Source organism: Grammomys surdaster, unplaced genomic scaffold, assembly GCF_004785775.1.
Source record: "Grammomys surdaster isolate TR1022 unplaced genomic scaffold, NIH_TR_1.0 126248, whole genome shotgun sequence".
Taxonomy (NCBI): Eukaryota; Metazoa; Chordata; class Mammalia; order Rodentia; family Muridae; genus Grammomys; species Grammomys surdaster.
In genome coordinates this window covers 7,583,358-7,599,062 of record NW_021621048.1, presented here as the reverse complement: position 1 = coordinate 7,599,062, position 15,705 = coordinate 7,583,358, and the positions used below count along the sequence as shown (strand labels likewise).

General features: G+C 42.5%; 1 protein-coding gene across 1 annotated transcript in view; it reads left to right on the top strand.

The window, feature by feature from the left end:
* The window catches only part of Clstn2 (calsyntenin 2), a 598,183-nt gene that overhangs the window by 444,211 nt on the left and 138,267 nt on the right, over positions 1–15,705 (top strand). The window contains exons 3-4 of the mRNA XM_028758966.1: positions 12,994–13,189; positions 14,026–14,234. Coding sequence (XP_028614799.1) covers positions 12,994–13,189; positions 14,026–14,234 — 405 coding nt within the window. The remainder of the gene's footprint in view (positions 1–12,993; positions 13,190–14,025; positions 14,235–15,705) is intronic.

The window sequence follows — 15,705 nt, the reverse complement described above, 5'->3', positions numbered from 1 at the left end:
CCCAGGGTTGATCTCTGTCATCTCTCTCTTTAAGAAAGGGACCTATTTCCTAGCTTCTGTATTTTATATTTCTATGTTTTAAATGTTATGCGGAATATTTTGTGGATCATCCCATTTCTTCAAAATTTGATATTTTCAAAAGCATCCCATTAACTCAGCTAAATTCAAACTGACAATGGTCTTCTGCCTAGCATGCAGTCAGTTCAACCCACTTTTCAGGATCTGGAGCCTGCCTCCCATCTGCTGAATGTCCAAGTGCCAATATCAGCCGGTCTACATGGGTCTTCCTTCCCTAGGTTTTTCCTTAGGACCCCTCCCCTAGGCTTCCCATTTGCCAAGCCAGACTGACAACTGGTTTCCTCTCAGAGCTGTTTTTCTGCTCCTTATCTGGTAAGGGCTACTTTGTAGCAAAGGGTCAAATCAGAACAGGGACAATGCTTTCACCTTATAGTAAAAAACACTGTTTTTGTTGTCTTCTTTTAAAGACTTGAATAGAAGTCTCTTGATATAAATGAGAAGGACGGGTAAATCTATAGGAACTAATGCAAATAGTCTCAACTCAGGCAAATAAACCCATTGCAATCAGGAAAGAAAATACCAGAGCAGATACCGGGTCCAAGGCTCAGCCTTTCCCAGTGTTAGACCACTTCTGCAGGTTTATGATGTTATGGGGAAATGGTCCATGTGTTAGTTCAGTCATCCATGTCACACAAAACTCCCCAGATCCCTTATTAGCTTCTGGCCTTATATCAGTTAAAAATGCAATACATATGACATACAGTTTATAATGGACCTGTTATTCTAGCCATAATTGGGGCAATAAAAATATTGTCAGAGTATAATTTGATCTGCAAAAATAGTTATTTTAGTAATAAACCAATTCTACTAAAGTAGCATTAAATTTATTGGTTTTATAACTTACCTAGAAAGAGCTTTAGTTTCAGTTCTGGTGACCCTGTGTGAATTATAAGCTAGGCTCTCTGGCTACAACACTTTCACCTTAGCTGGGAATAGTAAAAGCCATTTTTCAACATAGACATCCAATGGTTACAAATGGCCAATAAGTTGTTACTTTAATCTTTTAAATAGTTTCAAACTATTTTTTTATCCTATAACAGTTCTATGAAAACAGTCATAAAGAGGCAGTGCTAATTCAAGGCCTGGCAATGAGTACTTTGGGAACTGCAGTTCAGTGTGGTTTTCCCTCTGAAGAAGGTCAAATGGGCCATTATTCTAAGAGTCAGTGTTATCCTAAATGCTATGAATAATGCCAGGAAACTAATAATCAACATAAAAGAATCATTTTATAGTTATTGTAGCATGCATCCTCTCTAAGTTTAATTAATTTCTATGGAAAAACTGGCCTTTGATGAAATGAGCTATTAATTATATATCATAGAGCTGTCCAACTGAATCGTAACCCAAGTCACACTCATAGTTGTACATTTTCTAGTAACTACATCACAGAAAAATAAAAGAAAAATAAAAAGTAGATTGTGGTGGTTGAATGAAAATGACCCTTATAGGCTCAGATGTCTGAATACTTGGTCCTTAGTTGGCAGAACTCTTTGGAAAGGATTAAGAGGTGTGGTCTTATTGAAGAAAGTGGGTCACTAGGGGCAGGATTTGAGGTTTCAAAAGAAAGGCTTGTGAAGTAAGCCAAATTTAATGCTTTATTTTATATGTTATTTTGGTCATGGTGTTTTATTATAGTATTAGAAAAAAATGGATAGGACACGGGTAAATTGATTTGAGCAAGATCTTATCAAATGCATAAACTTTGCTGTTGCTATATCAATCTTTCATTTTATTTCATCTAAGTTTTCTGAGATAGCCTCTCACTCTGTATCCCAGGCTAACCTTCAACAGGTGATTCTCCTGCCTTAGCTTCCTTGGTTCTGGGAATTACAGAAAAGTAACATCTTCCTGGATAGTATTTATTTTAAAAGTCTTTATTCTTATAAAGTTACCCCTAATCTGAACTCTAAATTTTAATCAGAACTTCTTGATTGGCATTTTAATTTTGTATAATTTGTTTTTCAAAGAGTTAATCACTTATTTAAAGTTTTCCACAAGTAATTTATCTGTTATTAATTTTAAAACTTAAAAAACAATTGAATAAACTATAAAATCTAGTTCCTTAATCAGACTAGGCACATGTTAAGTGTCAAGAGTCACGTGTGGAGAGTGAACACCACACCTAAGGGGCCAAACACAGATTGTTCAGCCAGTATCTTTTGAAGAATATCTCTTCCTGGGTCTTTCTGAGATCCCAAGATACTGCAGACCAGGAAATTTAAAGAGCAAAAGGAGATCTTAAAGATCTGGCTTCTTGGGGCTGGAGAGATGGTCTGGGGCTAAGAACACTGGCTGTTCTTCCAGAGGACCTTTGTTCAGTTCTGAGCACCCACATGACAGCTCACAAACATCTGTAACTCTAAGTTAGTGGAGATGATGCCCCCTTCTGGCCTCCTGTGGCACTGCATATGTATGGTGTGCAGCTTACATGCTGGAAAAATGCCCACACTCATGAACAAAAATTAAAAATTAAAAACCTTTCTTAATAATTTGACTTCTTAGCACAATTCTGAACAGGCTCTGCCTATACTCTAAGTCTTCCCCTGTAATTGTCAATCCTGGTATCTTGAGGTCTCCCTGGTGCTCCTCAGTCCCAAACAACTCTAGTGATCTGGCTTTATGTTTAGCTTCTGTTTCAAAACCCCAATCATCTGCCCCTGAAAGGCAAGATCAGAGTCCTAGGCTTCTTGGAGCCTCTGTAACTGCTACAATAATCCAGAAATAATTAAGGACTTTTATATTTGCATGTAACCTTTCCACTGAGCACAGCTTCTAGGATGGCAAGTGAGGATTACAAGAGACAGACTTTGGATCTCGGCCTCTACTTACATCTGGCTTAACTGTTGACCATGTGCTATGACACTGGAAACAATATTTTTCCCAGTTTCATAGCTGGGACCAGAGACTATACATTTTTGAGGTTTTTGGATTTTAAAAATTTTTTGGCAGATATTAAAAATGTAGTCATTACAAATGCAGTCACTGTCCCATTCGGCATGATTTGATGGTTTCTTCTATTGTGTATGCTCCATGGCACTTGACTCTACTGGTTGACCTTCAGGATCTCAGGGAAGCCACACAAAACAGTACACCTGTGACATGGTCAACTGGAAAAGGATCCTGCTGTCACTCTTTAATTCTCCGTTTAAACCCAACAAGAGTTGTAATGATAATGTAGTTTTGGACAGGAGGATAACAGTCTTATTTCCACTACACAAACAGGGTGAGTAAGGTCTAAAGATGACAAGTGGCTAGCCAGAGTTCAAGTCCAGGCTTACCTGCCTCAGCAATGCCTCGGAACAGAAGCCCTGAAGCATAGTACAGAGACATGCCCATGTTCATAGGGCAGGATCTTGTGTCTAAAACTGTTCTGGCTGAAGCTCCTTTCCTGCAGCCACAGCACCCTCTGAGATGGTGCCATGACACAAAGCAATCAAGTCTGGAAGTATTTGAGAAGAGATGGACTCATCTTCACCTATATTCTGAGAGAGAGAGAGAGAGAGAGAGAGAGAGAGAGAGAGAGAGAGAGAGAGAGAGAGAGAGAGAGAGAGAGAGATTGATTTCAGAATTCAGATCTTTAGCAGTGGGCACTGCAGGGATCTTTTGCCTGCCTACCTGTTCAGTCTGCAGAGACAGGGCTGACTTCTCTGTCCTCCAAGCCTCCCTTCTCCAGCCAGGCAGGTCAATGAAGAGAAACACAGGCTGTTCCCACCACATTCCTAAGCCCCTGACCCACACTAAACACCCAATAGATGTGAGTGGTCATGATCTCTAAAAATCATACCATTCAGTTGTGTCTTACTGCATTCTCCTTTATCCATGGATGGTTTCTTTAAGACTATGTACAGTGTGCTTTCATGCTGGAAGCTCTTTCAGAGCAGATGCATTGGTCACGAGGCAGACCAAATGACCACTCAACCCCTGCTCAGGTTTTGCTTGACCTAATAATGGCTGTCGGGGCTCTGGGACCTTTCCACGTCTCCAGCATATATATAAGCTGTTGCATCATTTATTTATTCAACAGACACTGCCAAGGAGGGAAAAAAATGCCTTGTCTTCAGTTTCTCAGAAATGGATAGCTGTGCTACGTGAGGCTTCCAAAGAGAGAAAAAAAGAGAGGAGGGTGTGAGTGGAGTTGGTTTCAGCACAGACTTTAGGAAAGTGGCTTCTCAGATTAAAGAATATGTTCTTGCTTTGCTTAGTCCTAAGCAGAAAAAAAAGTTATAGGCAGTGACAGACAGCCACCTGCTCTGGGAATTGAGGCAAGGTGACAATATGCATCTAAGTGCTTGCAGGCCAGAAGGCAGGATTTACTGTGATCATAATAAAAAACTGAGTGACCTTCATACTTCCCCAGTTGCACACTGAGTATGGCATTATAGCCTCATGATACTTCCAGGATTAGACATGGGTGGTACTCCCCTGTCTAAAATGAAAAGGAACCTAGGAAAAATACCCAAGGTCATACAGCTAGGGAGAACATAGAAAGGACTCAGAGCCTGGTCTGTTTCAACAGCTCCCCACTCCCAGATTCTGGAGGGGGCCCCACAGTGACAATCCCCAACACCTTTCCCCTTAATTTTCTACTCCTGGGTGATTATACATTTTTAATCTGAAGTAGGAGGGCTTAAAGTCAATTTGTTTGAGTATAAATTTATTTCTAAGTTCAGCTCTAATTTGATATTCTGAGCATGATTACCCCAGGATGTAATTAGCATTTGTCCTTTCCTGTTGTATTCTACTTACAGTGACTGCAAATGACTTCATGTAGAGGTGTACTGTACACTCAGAAGCCTGTACCCAACCTTCGGACTATGGGAGCATTGCTATCTAACTGCAATGAGGGTACCAGGAAGGATGGGGCGTATAGCTGACACCAAGCTGTCAGACTCTACAGGGACCTCCCCAGCCTGGAGGAGTGGTTCCCAAGACCCATCTTGCTCTCTATTAAAAGTATGGACCTAGATAGACGGTCACTCTAAGTAGACTGTTTTCATGATTGTGGTGTGTTGCAGTTTCTCATGTGGATAGTAAACCATTGGGATGAAATGGCTCTTGGAGAGGTCAGAGTGGTCTAACTCAGAGTAACATTCACTGCCCCTAACTTTATCCCAAAAGGCCTTTAGCAAACCCTTCCTAGTCACTCCGGAGTGAAACTAGTTCAACACCTCCATTCCATCTCCCACTCCAAGCTCTTTTATGGCACAGTACTGATATTATGTAAATTCTAAGATACTGTCATTGGCCAATGACATTCTGGGGTTGAGGGGTGGGGAAGAAATGTATGAACTACAGCCAGTTGAAGCAAGATGCTTTAACTTGCCAGGTTGCTTGATGACATGCATGACATGAACTGGAATTATCTCTGATGGCTAAATGATCTGCCCATTCACTCTCCTTGATTCTCAAGCAGGAAGAGGGACTTGGCTAAAATACTGTTACTGTGTTTAATATAATGACAGAGGACACAGAGAGCAATTCAGTGACACTCACTCCAGGCCAGACAGGATATGCTCTGCATATATCAAACCACTTCACCCTCCAACAAGTCTATGAGGTAACCACCATTAATAGAGCCTCACATTAGTGATGAATAAGCAGGCAAAGAGGAAGTGACCTGTGCAAGACCACAAGGCAGTCTGCCGCAGAGCTAAGATTCCAGCCTAGCTTGTCTGGCCCTAGATCCACAGGAAGAACAAACGATGCCCCTCATCATACCACTCTACCGCACAGATATAAAATTCTGCTTGGACACTTCTGCCAGTAACCCACTTGTGAGACTCGGAGAACTGTGTCTCTGAGTTCTCTGCAGGGCTTGGCGTCATAGTTGCACACCAGGAACTGGACATGGCCCCAGGAACTGTTTGACAGTTACATCTGGGAAATAGCAAGAGGAGTAGTTCCTAAGAATTTTGTTCTCATGACCTCTTTATGTTCACAAACACTAGTAAGGGCCATCAAGCACTTTTCTCTGTGTCGGTCATCAAACAGTATTTATTCAATTAGAAACAAAATTGGAGACACTTTCAAAAAGTGTAGTCTTTTATTTAAAATAGCAATAATAAACTCATTGCATATTGGCATAAGTAACATGATTTGACAAATATATTTTCCAAAGCAAATTTATAATGAAGAGCATTGCCACATTTGCAACCTCTCTAATATCTAGTTTAATAGAAGTATCTAGTACTTTAAATCTGGTCCTGCCTTTTATGAACATTATTAGGTTATGTAGGCTAGACCATGTGAAGAAAATATAATAATAATAAAAAGGGAATTATGCAGCAAGAAAAGGGAGTAATACTTTAATAATCTTTTCTGATAATTGCAGACATTCTTGTATACATTTCAAGTCCTCTAGTTGCTTCTTAAGAGATAAATACAGAAAGTGAAATTAAATTGATACACTCATCATACAATGTGTCTTGGTCCTTGTAGAGTGTTAAAACAAAATACCATGGACTGGAATTTGTAAAATGGCAGAAATTGTATTTCCCACTGCTATGGAGGTTGGGAAGTCTAAGATCAAAATGTTGGAAGACTCGCCTCTGCTGAGGGACTATTTCTTCTTAAGTGGCACCTTCTCACTGTGAATTGCCACAGCAGAAGAGGCAGGAGAGCTGCCTGGATCTTAGCTATAAAGGCACTAATCCTAGTCCTAAGGGCAAAGCCAGTGATCCCTTTACAGAGATTTCTCCCAGAGTATTATGCAAGAGCTGAAGACACAACTAGAACAATTGAGTCCCAGAAGCATTCTCTTCTAATGTGATCATTTTGAGGTTTTGGTTTCTAAAAAAGAATTTAGAGAAACCCACTCTCTCAGCCCAGTCTATACTATTACAATAACAACCATCAATCCATCTTATACTTTGAGTTTTTATCATATATAGCCATGTGGCACTCTACACTGGTCATTTACTAGATCTCTTGTATCCTGTTAAACTAAATCTTTTAAAATTGGAAACCTTTCATAACTAGGTCTCAAAAGGTCCCGTTCATTATCACTGCCCAAGACTGTTTAATGACAGCAGACACAAGTTCTCAGCCATTAGCTCAGATTTTAATACTGGCAGCAAACATTTCCACATCTCTTTTTCAGAAGCTGTTTTCAGGAGCACACATGCAAGCACGGATGGACTCAGCATGCCTGTCCATCATTCTGTGAAAAAATGATGCTCTGTAAAGTCTCTCCTTAGCTCTCAACTTCCTGTCTTCACACTCTCTCAGACACCACACCTGCCCTGGCAGGGTGATTAACTGCACTTCCATCTTTCACATGAGACACTAAAAGCCACAAAAGCAGCTGGCTGTGGTGGCACATGCTTGCTAAACCCACTCTCAGAAGGCTGAGGCAGGAGAATCACAAAGTCTGAGCTTAGCCTGAGCAATACAATGAGACCCTGTCTCAAAACAGCAGTAGCTAGGAGAAAATATGAATGCAGGAGTTTAGACTACCAAATTCAATAAAATTGATATCATTTACTGAGGAATTAAAGTCATTCTCCAATGATATTAAACGATTTTGTTTTAATCTCTGAGGATCCTGTGGTGAAAATGTAGCTACTGCTCAGCCTCCCTCCCATGTCTTCACTTTCCATTGCTTTTACACCAGCAGCACAAAGTTTGGCACACTTTGTGTTAATAGGATGGTCATTATGCCCTTGTGGTGTCCTGGGCTGGAGCATCCTCTTAACAGAGTGCTGAGTGCCATTCCTGAGCTGATAGGTGCTCATGATAGCTTACCTTTCGTTCCTTATTGCCAAGGTGACCTCTGATGAGCCCTTTGACCTCTCCCAGACTGAGTTGCCTCATCTGAACAATGGAATCAACACAATCCATTATTCAAGTGTAAGAGTTTTACTTTCAGAAATATTTCTTTGAAACTCTAGCATTTGAAAACTGATTTAAAGGGCTAGAGAGGAGGCTCAGCAATTTAGAACAATTGTTCTTGTACAGGACTAAGTTCAATTCCCAGAGCCTCCACAATGGCTCACTATCGCCTGTAATTCCTGCTTCAGGGGATCAGATGCCCTCTTCTGACCTCTGTGAGCACCCAGCACACATCCAAGCAGTCTAAATATCCCCCACATAAAATAAATCTTTTAAAAAATGAATTTAAAGACATTTTCTTCAGAAACTTCTCACAGAGTTTAAGAGAGAGCTATATCTGTTTCTGCTGAGTCTGCGGAGTGTGTTGTTGCTGAAGAGAAGGTAATTGTGTGCTACAGACAAAAGCCTGAAGGATGAGAGCCAGCATCTCTCCCAAGTACTGTAACTGTTCCTCCTGCTCAGGCCTTCAAAGGTATTTGTGATGAAGCTGAGTTCATCTACCTCCAGCCACAGTGGTAAGCAATGGGACCTAGAGGCTCGGTGACCTCAGGTCTCCGCTCGGGTGGCTGCCAACCCAGTGCACACACTAACCTGTGTGTGTCACATACACAGTTTCTGCCATGCCAGCTCCCCCACCCCTCAAAAAAATGATTTTGATGGAGATGTTTTTATCTGGAAACCATTCAGTCCGATTTTATTTTTCTTTTAAGTGCATCATCCTCCCACAGAAAACCTTTAGTAACAGACTCTAGACCAAGGTGACTCAGTGTATCGGGTACTGATGCTGAGAGCCGATTGAAGCATCTTTACTCCAAAATTCCATCTCAGATCACTTAGTTACCTTTTTCATTCTTTCAACTCCTGTTATTTTAATATTCTCTATTTGATAAAGTTCTAACTACAGAAAAATATAAAACTTTTCTCTATTAAGTAGCACCAGTTTGCATGCATGATGTGTGTATGTGTGTGTGTCTTCCTGTATGCCTCATGTGCCTGTGGAGGCCAGAGCACTCATAGAATTCCTTGATCATTCTGTTTTGTTATCTGGAGACAGGGTAATGCAGAGAACTAGAAGCTGTCAGAATCTGTCTCCATTCCTCAATGTTGTGCTAATAGCGATGAATAGACATGTCTGTCCTTATATGGGTGTCAGGGATTCAAACTCAGGTCCTTAGGACAGCAGAGCCCTTATCCCTGGAGCCTTCTCCCTGGCCCCAGCAATGCCAGTTTTAAACACAAACTATTTAACTGTAGCTCAGTGCCGTTATGACCACAGGGCCTAGTGTGACTATCACATCACACATCCAAGAAGCTGGTCCCCTACTCTTGCAGTTTCTATCCCTGCCACACTGGACCCTGAAGTGTTAGACTCAACCAGCCCTCCCCAAAGTGTGTGTGTGTGTGTGTGTGTGTGTGTGTGTGTGTGTGTCTGTGTGTGTGTGTGTGTGTAGTCCCCTCTGCCTGAAACAAGATGCCTTTCTCCTCCTTCAGTATCTCCACAGTCTTTACACCCTTAGGCAAGCACACAATGCATGTCCCTCTAGATCTGAACTCTGTATCTCTTCTTCAATGTGTATGTGGCACTCCCTGCTCCTCCTCTAGGGTTATGGCTCTCTGGTTATTTATCTACCTGGACAGCAAGTAATTGTGTGTGGACTGTAGCTGCAGCTGCTCTGCTCATCACTGATGCCCAGCACTTAGTCCTTAATAAAGATTTCCTGTGTGAATGGATGGATTATTTAGCAAGAAATTTTCTGTGCAACGGGAACACAAGTATTCAGTATGCCCAATAATTAGTGTGAGATGAGTTCTAGGTTATGTTCAAAGGGGATCAAATTCTGTTTCAGTCTGAGTTGGTGAACACTAAGTGATCCTGGAGCTGGTCCTGTTTGTAGTCAGTCTTTTCTACAACTTAAGGGATGCCTGATGACACCAGAGCCTTATGTTTTAAGGTACTCAAGTCATCCATCCTTGTGTTACTGGTGTAGTACAATTTCCAGGGCTTATTTGATGTGATCATCAGCTTTCTGTCACACTGAAAAAAGTACCTGAAAAAACAACACACCTGAAAAAAATGCCTACAAAGAGAAGTGGTTGTTATGGTCTACAGCTTCAGGGGTCTCAGTGTATGAACCCTTGGAGGGGCTTTGCTCCTATTGCTTTGGGTCTAAAGTGAGGCTGAAAGTGATGGTGGGGTCACATGAAAGAACAAAACTGCCACCTCATGGCAGCCACTAAGGAGAACTAGAGGGAAAGAAGAGGCAACAGGGACAAGCTCTACCCTTCACAAGTACACTTCCACTGCCCCACTTTGTGCAGCTGGGCTCTGGCTTTTTATAGCCCTTCAGTTAGGAATTCATCAATGGATTATCAGTCCAGCCACCAGGGGGGGTGCCTTCATGATTCAACCACTTCCCAAGGCTAGACCTCTGACCTTGGCTGCATATGGAATCCAACTTACAACGAATCAGTCTGGGTGGGCATCACTTCATATTCAAACCATAATAGCTGGCCCTCTAAAATGCTAGTTCCACTGAATTACAGTGAGCTAGGCAAGATGGAAATATGTGACCCAAAAGTTTACTTCTCTTGTCTTCCCCCCGGATCTCCTCTGTGTCCTTCCCCCCTTCCCCATTGCTTCTTAAGGACTGCTGAGTCTTGTGAACTACTTTGGTTGTGCTCAAACATTTCCAACAGAAAATTACCCTCATCTATTTTAAGTTTAACTTGGCTCTTCAGAATGAAATGGTCTGATTAGCCTTATAATCATAGTGATGGTGGTGGTTGGGCGCTCCAGAGAATCCTCCAGAACCAGTTTGAATGCACTGGTAACACTGTCACAGAGGTGCTGATCTTGGGATAAAAATCACAGGGCACACTAGCTAATTCAGAACAGAAATTTAACTCAAGGATCAGCTAAAACCTATTCTTCTACCCTAAAAGCTACAGAGCTACCCTTGTGAGAATGGACAATCCTGAGATGCCCAGCAAAAACCTTGGGCAGTGGCAGCAAACAGGAGCCTGGGTTCCTGTTCGAACTTGGCCCACAACCTATTTTATTCACTACACTATATCTATACTTGAGAAACAACCTGGAAGGGAGGTAGTGAAAGTAGAATGTTCATAATGGAATTGAAGATAAAAGAAATAATAAGAAAAGCAAAAGCCCACAGGTAAGATTGGTATTGATTGAACATCTTAGAAAACATTGTTTTAAGAGATTGGGGCATGCTTCCTTTATGGAAAGTGAGGGATTCGGCTCAGCTGCACTTGAATTAGAGTGTGAATATGAATCATGCCCAAGGGCATCCCTGGAGGGCAAGCTTTAGACATTTTGGGACTCTTCGGGGGATAAAGTGGTAGCTTAGAACATATGAGGGCTTACAAGTCAGCCATACCTGAGTTTAATGCTCAAGTTTACCTCAATGACATTGAGCAAATAAGTTCATGATCTTCCTCATCCTCCTACCCTTCTTCCTTTTCGAATTTGTGTAAGTCTGAGTCATGAAGGCCTGTAATCTTAACATTTAAGAGGCCAAGGTCAGAGGATTGTGAGGTCCAAACTGTAAATAGTAGGACCCAGTCTCAACAACAAAGAACAACAGTGATTTGTATAAGCTTGTATAGAACAGCTGGCTTGTATATTTGCTATGAAGTTCAAATAAGATCGCCTGGAAACAAAGATCATTGCCCAAAGCGGGCATGCAATCAATCCCATTATTCCTTTGCTTCCAATCAACAGCTGGGCAAGGGAGAAGAAGCAAGTTGGTGCCTCTGTTATCCTAGGAACAAATTCTCCTAGGAAGTCACAGACCTCTCCCTGGTCCAGGCAGTATAGCTGAAGCAATGTCAGACCAAGGGTGAGGCATCTCAGAGTGGATGTCTCTCTCCCTAACTTCATCCCCTGGACCACCTTAGTGATGACACACCTAAAACCCAGAAAAACACTGTCATTTAACTTAAGCCTGTTACTTGTCTATAGCACACTTAGAATTTGAACCCAGATATCTAGGCTAGTAGATCTGTTAGTAGCCTACAGATCGGCTTTCCTGCCTGTGTCAGAGTGCTAGCATACACCACTGTACTATAAGTGGCCTCTGGACAGCTGAGCATCACTGACTGAAGTGTACAAATGCTCTCAATACCACAAGAGGACTTGTCTCAAATTTTCAGCACATTTCAAAACATTTACTACAAGACTTGCTTTACAGTCAGAGTTCAAGAAATAAATATTCACGAGTAGAGGGGGAGGAAAGAAGATTCTTGTGGCCTTATAATTTTAATGCAGAGAAACAGTCATAATAAACATTAACCCAGCAGAAGGGGCAGAACGCATTAATTTCACAACATGTTCTGCTCTTTAAGAAGTTAGCTGTTCAGGCTCCATGAGGAATCTTGAACTCCCAGAGACTCACTCCCACTGTTTCAAAAGAGAAAATTGCCTGCCCCCACTGTGAGTGGGGGGTGGGTAGAGAGACATAATGGAGTCTGGGGGAGGTGAGGGGGATTCGTCTGCAACAATGTACTCTTTATAAACCAGGGTGATGGAAACAAAACCAATGCTTGTACTTAAGATGAATGAAGGCTCCCGCACAGGTCTGGCAGGACCTGGGTCTCTGATTCTAGCCATCTCCTAGTCATGCCAGTGTGGCTAGCTCATGTGACAACATATTTTAAAGCAGTTGCCATAATACAATAGACTAGGCAGAGCTTTGACTTTTGAGTCTTTCCATCAACAGTCCTTTGTCTTTTGATGCTTAGCAAGTTTCTTAATCCCAGACTGGGAAAAAGACAAGAGGACGTCTGCTAGGAAGACTAAAGAAACTGGGGAAAGTCACCACCTACATGAAGACTACACAAGCACCTGCTGGGTGACATCCGCGTGCATGAGACACTTCCATTCTATTCTCCTCTCTAGGAAATGAGCATGTAGGTCTGATCTCCAGAGGCCATTTTAGTTGAGCATTGTGAGTGTATGGAGGAAATTATGTAGAAGTTTTAGGCTTGTGGATCTGGCTTTATAGAGGCACTGTCTTCACCCCAGAGACTCCCAGCCTCCACCCTCACTGTTCTCTCCTTCTGCAGGGGAAATCTGCGCATTCAAGATCCATGGGCAGGAGCTGCCCTTTGAGGCTGTGGTGCTCAATAAGACGTCTGGAGAGGGCCGGCTCCGTGCCAAGAGTCCCATCGACTGTGAGCTGCAGAAGGAGTACACATTCATCATCCAGGCCTATGACTGTGGTGTGGGGCCTCGGGAAGCAGCCTGGAAGAAGTCACACAAGTGAGCTCCCTGTCTGCCACTTCTGCCCTGGACCATCCACTCCCATTCATTCTGTTTACAAACTGTCCTTTAAGTAGGTCCACTACAGCTCACACCAGCGGTACACTTGGAAGGTGGTTTAAAACTCCCAATTCTATCAGCATCCCCTTGCCTAGGAGCAGGAAGTGGGCTCTGGTGGGGGTGATTGGGGGAGGGATATTCATGTTATAACTAGTCATATTGGAAGAAAACCCAGATGCAGCCAAGATGATGGTGAGTGTTCCCAGAACATCCACACAAGCTGATTTCTACCCCCAGGAATCCTGTAACTGCTTTTCTTCTCTGGAAGAGACTCTTAGGCCACCCCCAGAACTGAGTGCAAGCATTACTTCCTCTAGGAAGCATTCCCTAACCCACCTCTCTCCTCAGGCCCAGTCTAAACTTCTTTCTGCATTTCTCAAACGTTCTTTGATTCTCTTTTTCACATACTTCTCACTTTGAGTCAACACTGTTCTTTCCTTTATGGAGTTTGGCTCAGAGGATAACACAGCTGACTTCTTCCTGAATGGACGAAGGAGTAGATAGATGAAGGGAACATGGAAAGGGGAGAAGACAGAGAAGGAATGTGTTGCCTGAGGTGAGCAATAGGGAATGAGGAAGATTTGGTCAGCATCAGGGCAAGAGCAGGTTGCTTCGGTTGGTACCCAGAGGGAGGGAAGACAGAACACTCAGCTAAGAGTTGCCCTGAGCACTTTGAGGCCTCTTCACTCACATGGCCTTGGGCTTGATCAATGCCCCACAGCACATGGTGTGATTCATTCTTTACCATGCATTCTTCTTTCTGATTGGTGCTCCAGGGCTGTGGTCCACATCCAGGTGAAGGATGTCAATGAGTTTGCGCCCACCTTCAAAGAGCCAGCTTACAAGGCCATCGTCACAGAGGGCAAGATCTATGACAGCATCCTGCAGGTAGAAGCCATTGACGAGGACTGCTCCCCCCAGTACAGCCAGATTTGCAACTATGAAATTGTCACAACGGATGTGCCTTTCGCCATTGACAGAAATGGTAAGTGTCCTGAAAAGATTCCAGTACTGTCAAGGAAACAAATTTACTGTCCCTGCTCTCAAGGGCCCCAAATGGTACAAACCTAGAGATCCTTTATCTATCTAGACACCATGACCCAAGTCTGTACTTGAGTTGATGGCTTTTGATTTCTAAACTACTTCCAGAAAACCCCAGGAACTTCAATAAATATTGTCTGGAGAACTCATAATCTGATACATTTGAATACAAAACAAAGACAGTGTCCTGGAATAATTAATTATTATCTAGGTGTGTGCCTCATCATCACCTTGGGCACATCTGGATGCCATTCAATATTCTTAGTTATAACATGAGCCCCCCGATCACCACCACAACAACTTGCTTTCTGCTCCCAGGCAAATAGATACTAACAGAACTGAGAATTTTAAACTACCTTCCAACCATAACTTTGTTAAGAAATTTTTAAAAACTCTTGTCAACTTTCCCTTTGAGAATTTCAACTGTAGCAGCGCCTTCCTCCCAATTTGAATTGAACTGAAAATGGTCCCATAGAACCATTTGGATATTTCTCATCACCATTAATGTGAGTCTTATTATAGTATACACACGGCCAGAGGGTCCAATCAGCTCAGTCCACTTGGATCCACTTGGGCTATAACTTGATTGTAATGAGGTAGTACTATTTGCTAAGTACATTCCTCACCATTAGAGTCAGTTGTGTGGGTGTCTGTACATTATCCCCACTTTGTTTCTGAGAATATTTGAGTAACACAGAAGGATGCAAACGTTGCAAGCCCTGAAGCATTCTGTAACCAAGTGTTAGGTTTAACAATGGGCTCAGAGAAGACCTAGAATAGAACTCAAGAGAGACACAAGCACACCCTCATGGAGATTACCAAACAGCAATGGAGAAAGAGAGACGGGGTGGAGGGGAGAGGGAGGGAGGAAAACGGGGAAAGGGAGAATATTAAGGGAAAATGAAGAGTAAAACCATGTACAAAACATGCTGGGAACTGGAGTTGGGCTGAAGATTAGATTTGAGAATCTTTATAGAAAACATCTACAGGGGAAACAAATTAGTCACTTTCTCCTAAGTCTTCAGGAATGCTTCATAACATTGAGATTAAAAGGAAGCTTGTTCTGTGATGTAATCTTCTGCATCGTCAGTTCAATAGGAGGGTCCCTAGATGAAGGGAACACCTTCACCTGCACCTTCAAATAGCTTCCCATATGGTCTGCCTGACTGTTAAGGCAAAAGGTTAACGGGCATAGGACTAAGAGTACCTGTTGAGACATCATTATTCCTAACTGTACAGGGCAGGAGATCTGTGCACAGGAAAGGGAAGATGGGAATACTGAAGTGAAGATGAGTTTTATTTGGAGAACCATCCAGACCCTCACAGCTTCTCTACTAAGCCAAGCCTACAGGCTGGCCTGTACTCACTACACACACACACACACACACACACACACACACACACACACACACACA